Source organism: Trypanosoma brucei, chromosome 4, assembly GCF_000002445.2.
Source record: "Trypanosoma brucei brucei TREU927 chromosome 4, complete sequence".
NCBI classification, from domain to species: Eukaryota; Euglenozoa; class Kinetoplastea; order Trypanosomatida; family Trypanosomatidae; genus Trypanosoma; species Trypanosoma brucei.
Window position 1 is genome coordinate 1,460,591 of NC_007277.1, and position 7,138 is coordinate 1,467,728.

At 47.5% G+C, this 7,138-nt stretch overlaps 2 protein-coding genes across 2 annotated transcripts, besides 1 other annotated feature; both read right to left on the reverse strand.

Annotated features, from left to right (window-relative positions):
- Positions 1–7,138: part of a sequence feature (sequence corresponds to BAC RPCI93-24M18) that runs on past both edges of the window.
- On the reverse strand, positions 165–4,547 carry Tb927.4.5380 (hypothetical protein, conserved; the record flags this gene model as incomplete). Its single annotated transcript, XM_839591.1, has 1 exon — positions 165–4,547. One exon carries the CDS (start codon positions 4,545–4,547, stop codon positions 165–167), a length of 4,383 nt encoding a protein of 1,460 aa, XP_844684.1.
- Positions 4,883–6,178, reverse strand: Tb927.4.5390 (serine/threonine-protein kinase NrkA; the record flags this gene model as incomplete). The annotated part of the gene is made up of 1 exon (XM_839592.1): positions 4,883–6,178. The coding sequence occupies one exon, from the start codon at positions 6,176–6,178 to the stop codon at positions 4,883–4,885; it is 1,296 nt and encodes a 431-aa protein (XP_844685.1).

Sequence of the window (7,138 nt, forward strand, 5' to 3'; positions counted from 1 at the left end):
CTGATAGTATATGCTCTAAAATACATGAACCACCGTGTCACGAAATGGAGCGCAACTCTCTAGTTTCCAACTTGCTACATAATACTTCCTTCTGCCACTTGTCCGAATAACGCCGACTTCTGCCTCACTTGCCCCCCCTCGCCAGTGTCAGCAGGGCACCGCCATCATCTGGCGGTCCTCCTCGTAACAACAGCAAATGAGGGAAATGTGGCCTCACGCAAGCGATCTACCTCGTTTTTAAGGCGAACAAGTTCCTCTTGCTGGCAGCGAGCCAACTCCTCAAGTTCACTATTCTCGTATAGTTCCCTCATCCTCTCACGGAGACGATCTTTATCATTGTTGTGTTCCCCAAGCATACCCCATACAGCTTTCTTATCCTCAACGCTGTTTGTCAGAGCTTGGACTTGGTTGTTCAGGTACTGGTTCTCCGCGCGTCTGTCGTTAATTTGCATTTTTAGCTTTGATATGACCCGGTTACGCTCCTCAACCTTCTTTGACATGACACTTCGAACAGCCTCGATTCGTGCATCCATCTTGTTTATTTCCCTTTCGAGAGACGTTACAGCGCCGGTATGGATGGTCTCCTGCATCTGCCGAGTCACTCTTAATGTGTGCAACTGCCGTAATTCCATTTCTAGCGTTCCAATGCAGTATAACAGACGTTCTGTTTCCCAAGAGCATGTTTTCATAGACTGCCGAAGTTGTGATGAACGACTCATAAGGGATCGTATTTCGTCAAAGCTAGCGAAGATAAGGTCGTTGTAATCTGTAATGTTCTTCACCCATCGAATGGAGAAGTCGGTGAAATCATCGCTCACCATAGCGTTCTCATCCTGCACCTGTCCTTGCTGCAGCGTGTATAAGTTTTGTATGTCGAGTACCTTCTCTATGACTTCTTTTCTACATGCCTCCTCGGCCTTTTCCTTGTCGTCAAGTGCAAACTGTGCCTTCTTTTTTTCCGTCTCAACCTCCACCACTTCATCATTGAGTGCGTCTGCTTCGCCTCTAAGGTGAATTATTTTATCCCTTGCCTCCACGACTGCCCTACAGCACTGGCAGTACTGTTCCCATAGTGGAATAGGAACCACACCCGAGCGAGTGGGTTCCGGGACCTTAGCTAGGCCATCCTCGTACTTGGAACGCCAAGTCGTGAAGCGCCTGTTCAGTCTCTCTCCCCAATCCGGATCTGTGAATGGGGGCAAACAGCGCATGTCCGTAATCATGTTCTTTTCTTCTTCAATGCAGTCCTGCACCCTCGCCTCCGAGGCCAAATACAATTTCAGGCGGTACTCGTAAAGACTATCCAATTGCCTCAACCGGCACAGAAGGTCCTCCTCCTCTCGCTTGACACCCAGAAACTTATTGCGGATCGTTTTCTTGAGTAGAAACAGACACAGCGCATTCACCTGGTGTAGCTCCAGCTCGTCCACGAGTTGAGCGACTAGCATACGGTCAGTTCTTAGCACGTCAATCTCATCATCTATTGCTTTCGCAGAAGTCATGTTAGCTTTCACCAATGCTGCAACTTCCCCTCGCAGTAACTCTTTCTTCTCATTGATCAACACAGTTTGTTCTGCAACCTCTTTTTCATACTCCTCAAATATTCTCTGTTGCTCATCACTCCGCTCTTCAGGCGGTACATATTGCTCGAGTGAGTTGTCAGCGAATGGGGGAATCGGCACGTTGACGCGAAGAACCTCGGTGACTTTCTCGAGGCCATCCATCCAGGTCTTTAAAGCAGCTTCATCGGAAGGGGAAACTACAAGCTCCCCATCGTCACTTTTGACGGCTAGTTTGAGGAGTTCAGGGTCAATCTCAGAGTCAAAAACCTCAAAGACAGTTTGGGGGTCTTCCTCTATATCAAAAACAGGAGTGAATAAAACATTTGGTGGACACGTGTGCTCTCCCAGCTGCTGCATGATGCGAACGCAACGTCCGTTCCTTTCCGCAATGAGATTCAGCTCTCGGCTCTTGCGCTCCCGCAAGGTGTCAAACCGGATGTTGAATGACTTTTTTTCGTGAAGAATTTTACATTCTAGCAAAATCAACTGTATGGTCGCGCGAGGGCCGGTGTAGACGTCCAAAGTGTCATAAAGCAATTCGTCTACATCACTGGGGGGCCCGCAAACCTGCTGCTCCGTGCATAAGTTCCCCTCCTTAGCCCTTTTAACTAGTGATGACAACGTAAAGCACTCCTCAGTCTTTATCTGTATAGCCCTCATCAGTTTGATTTTTTTCTGTATTTTTGCTCGTTGGGCACAAGGTTTTCGCAGATGGAAGTTGTGAACTTCCGTTTCGGGATCTGTCATGCTCACGATTTTCGAGCGTTGCACCTCCATGACGTCCCAACATTCAGTTTTGATCGTGTGTTGCACGAACTCATTGTGAACCAGGCTGTAGTAGTCATCCTCCCTTGCCTTGTGGATCTCCATCTCACATTCCTCGTTAAACGCTTGTCGTTGTTCAGGCAAAAGGAAGTCTTCTGCGCGCACAGTTGGGGTCCTTTCCTGGAGCAGCTTCTCTACTTCCATCCTCAGGTCGGCCAGAGCCGATATTATACGGCAGCGCGACCGTTCTGCTGAAAGTGTTTCAGCATCACTTGGAGAACTTGCACGACTCGGTGATGTTGAGATAGCTCTTTGGTGCCAGAAGGGTTCACTCCATGAATAGTGGATAGGTGATTTCCCAACGGGAACTAAATGAACAACACTATCGTTTCCTCCACAGACAAACCCTCCGGCAGCATTCCACACCGAGAGGCACGTAATACCGCCCCTACCAAATGGTCGTAACAAAAATTCCTTAAGTGGGTGTTTCTTTTCTTTCGTCGGTGGCACAGGAGGTAATTTCATCAAGTAGTGTGAGATATCCCTTACAACTACTCTGCCATCTCCTCCTGCGGAAATGATGCTATCCCCTCCAAGACGCTGCAGCACATTGCCACCGCATTCATGATCACGCATAAGGAAGTAAGGCCTCAGGGGCTTACTCTCCTTTACTCGCTGCCGCTCCAGGGCGTACATCTTGGTGTCTTTGTCCACCGAGTGGACGAAGATGTTGATCACATCGCCGTCACCGTAGAGAGGCAGAAAGTCGTTAACCGGGAAGTCCAAGCGCCAAGTCATATCAACAGTCACGCCAGCTGACGCGGAATCACACTTCCCAGTGAAGCGTAAGTTGTGCACCTCGCCATTGTTACATGCTGCCAGCACCGATCGCCCACCATTCACTGCCCATCGCAAGTTAGTCACGGCACAAGCGAATATATCCGAGGAGGCTGCGGTTTCAAGAAGTCCATCTGCCACCTCAATGAAATGGACTACATTTTTGTCACATACAGCTAAGAGTGAAACTCCGTCAGATGTGCAAGCGGTCAAGGGACAGTCACTTACCTTCATCTGGGAAACAACACTAACGGTATTTTCCACTGTGAAGGAACGGACGAACCCGCTGTCATATACGACTACCGCTACGGAGCCCACGACGCACGCATCTACAACTTTCTCGGGAAATCTGACAGGGGTGTGCCCTGCTGTATTCGTGTCCTGATCATAAGTAACGAGACTCCCATCTAAACACACTATCACGACGAGACCTCCCAACACCAGAAGCTTCACAGTGTCGGAGGCGCTCCGGCGTCGAACAAAAACAGACTGCGCGGTGTCCACAGAAATTTTTGTTACATCGGTACTGGTTGCAACTAAAACATCATTTACGTCTGGTAACGTCAGTAAACGAACTACCGAACGACCTAATCTCACAAGCAGCCGTTGTGCCTTCTGATCAATATTGTAAGTAAACACATCACCACACTCCGTTCCAATGAATAAAAGAGTCCCGTTTTGCAGTAGAGCAGTAACATTGTGAGGTGTTTCGCAGTTTATATAATTCTTCATATCTGTTCTCAGCTCGTCCAAGAGAACTACCTGCCCCCTACCAGCACCGCAGTACAGACCCTCAGTGCCCCATACGCAAGAGTGAAAATAGTGTCCCTTCGAACTCAATGTGAGAATACTTGGTACAAATGTGGCCGAATCCATGTTGCACGCAATTCGAACACCGTGTGGTTCCAAAACGGCTATACAGTCATGCCGATGCAACGGAAACGTTAAGTGCTTGCAGAAGACACCGCCTAGCTCGGTCGAGGCACATTTCACCAATCTGTTGCCGCGAGCGGCTGAATAAAAAGTAACACAAGTTGTTGGTATACATGTTAGAAGGGCTAACATTTCTCCATCACTCGAGAATAACATGTGCTGCACATCCACGGTCGCAACATTATCAATACACTGCAGGTGGTGACGTTCTGGAAATCGGAAAACGTGCAGCGACACATCCAGCTTCACCTCAGTTACGCACAGCAAACCTGCAGAGGGTGAAAACGCCAGCGCACCGATCGCGTAGCGGCCTTCACAAGGGATCCACTGGGACGACTCTTCCTTGCGTCGGATAACGATGCCACCCCCCGCTCCTAGGAGAAAGTCGTCACCCGCAGCGACGAGAGCAGAGGGAGAGTTGAACCCTAGAATGCGCGCGTTGGTTGCCATCTAATATAAAAGTACACTGCGTAATAATACCCTATAATGTTTGGCACGGAGCGCGCGGATGGAGCAACAACGAAAGTTTATGAACCGAACAGGGAGTGACGCCACCAAAAACAGTTTTCTTTTGGGCTCGTATATAGCCCAAGCTGCCACAAAAGCAACACAGAGTGTTGATACCGGACACACATACGCGCAAACAAACAAGCAAAAAAAGCAAACGAACAACTATAGATTACCCCCGCACTCCCATGTCTCTTCTAATAATTGAAAGAATAAAAATATGTATTCACAGCAATAAAAAAATAATTAAAACAATCGTTAAGCAAGCGAAAGCACGTTTAGGCGACACCTATACCACGTTGAATCGCGTGAACCCACATTTCCATGTCCCCATGTGATACAGCCTGAAACCACATACCCTTTCCGCCGACCGTATTGAGGGCAAACACAAAATCTCTCTTTGCAGTACTGTGAGGCACCGGGCAAGCACCCTGCACTTGTTCAAGGTTTAGGCCTTTTGGATTATTTCCTTCTTCATCATCTGTTAGAATGAGCTGTCCGCGAACAATCTGCAAAACCCTCGGTTTCCACGACTTCCCGTTTCCACCACCCAGTTTGTTTACATGTCCCCGGTGTGTAACGTCGTAGTTAATTTGTGATTCCAGGAAACGATGTGCATCAGGGCTCACTTCCGAGGATAAGATTTCGCTGACCTGTGATACGAGGACCTCCTTCACCGAGTCCAAAATTCGTTCGTTTTTCTTCAGTGCTTGCACAAATAGTTTAAGGCCCTTATTGATGTAAGGTATCTGGAAATTTTCCCTTACACTTGGTCTGTCATTAGGGTCCGCTACAAGGATACCATCAACAACATGCTTAAATCCGGACAAGAAGCTATCCGGCAAGGGAGCATATGTGCCAGCAAGAACCTTCGACATCAAACCTTTCAAATTACTTGCTGAAAACGGTTTCTTCATGCCCATAATTTCGTACAATAAAACACCCAACGACCACACATCAGCCTTCTTATTGTACCTTTTATTATTCCACAGCTCTGGTGCCAGGTAGTACGGTGTGCCACAGAACGTACTTGCAACGACGCGTGATACGGTGTCTTCATATTGATGACTGAATCCAAAGTCTCCCAGTTTAACTAGTCCTGTAGATGTGAGCAGCACATTGGCAGATTTGATATCGCGGTGCAGCATCTTATGGCTGTGGATGTAGTCAAGGGCAAGACACAGTTGTAAGAAGAGAAACAAGGCCTCGTGTTCTTGAAAGTAGCGCGCATCTCCTGTGCCCCGAAGCTTTATTTGCTCATCAAGGTTGCCTGAGTCAGCGAATTCCATGACAATAAGCAACCGATCATTTTCCTCGTGGTCCTCAATGTAACGAATAATGTTTGGATGATTACAGTTGGCCAGACACTTGATTTCGCTCTGCGCGTACCGCTTATCCCGCTGAGACATCTTGCTTAAACCCATGACTTTTGCTACACAAAGAGACCCATCCTCCACGCTCTCCGCTACATATGCTTCACCATAGGAACCCAATCCTACAATCCCTTTGTTCAGGTATTTACACCGACCACCGCTGCCGTCGGTTCCAAGGATCGTCGAGAACGGTTCGGCCATCGAAACTCTACATAATGATGGCCGCTGACGGTGGACTGAGCGCCCAAGGGTTGGTTACCACAGGGAAATTGCAAGCAGCAACCACAATCCACTTTGGAAGAACGCGCCGAACAACACACAAACCCCCAAAACGACTGCTGTGTCCACAGGAAAATTTCACCCACAACAAGCACTGAGGATGTTTTGTACTACGAAGGTTACGGATCTGGGACGCGCAACACAAACAAATCAATACTATACATCTGGCTGAACCTCTAAAGTTTGTCAGGCGTCCGTAACGGATTTAGTTACACACAATTGGGCCTTCAGCCAACCATTTCGGTCACCTGTCAAAAACTGGAGCGAGAAAGTTAACAAGGGCAACCACATGCTACTCAATTGATAGCTACCACTTGTGAGTGGGGGAAGTCTTCTCAGTGGAACTGATGAAGGCTTAACACCAAATAACATGCGAGAGACATTGAAAGGATTCACACTACACGGCAAAATAAAGCGTGAGTGGGTTGGTCGGAGTTGCGCCCGCGTTCAGGTAGTAGTGGGTCGTTTTTCGTTATTTAACCTTGCCATATGTTCTTAGCAAATGACTCGGTACCACCTCATAAATAAATGCGTAAATAGCAACCGCCACCTTTCAGGAAATTTTGGAGAAGGGCAAACAAGTAGGTGTAGAACTTCGACATATTGAAGCTCGATAACCCCCCTGAGATTCACCTCAGTACCTACCTTACCCTCTTTTAACAATTTATGTCAAAAGGTCGTAGCAGAGATATTCAATAAACGTAGATAATGGCATTTCTCTGTACAAATACACAACCAACAAGCTGTCATTAAAGATCCTTTACACCATAAAAGTTAATCATTTTTAGTTGTCTAATTGATAAAAATATATATATTGTAAATCTCAATAAGCATAAAACCACCTACAGGTGCCAGCGCTCTGTGTGGCGTACGTACTTGGGG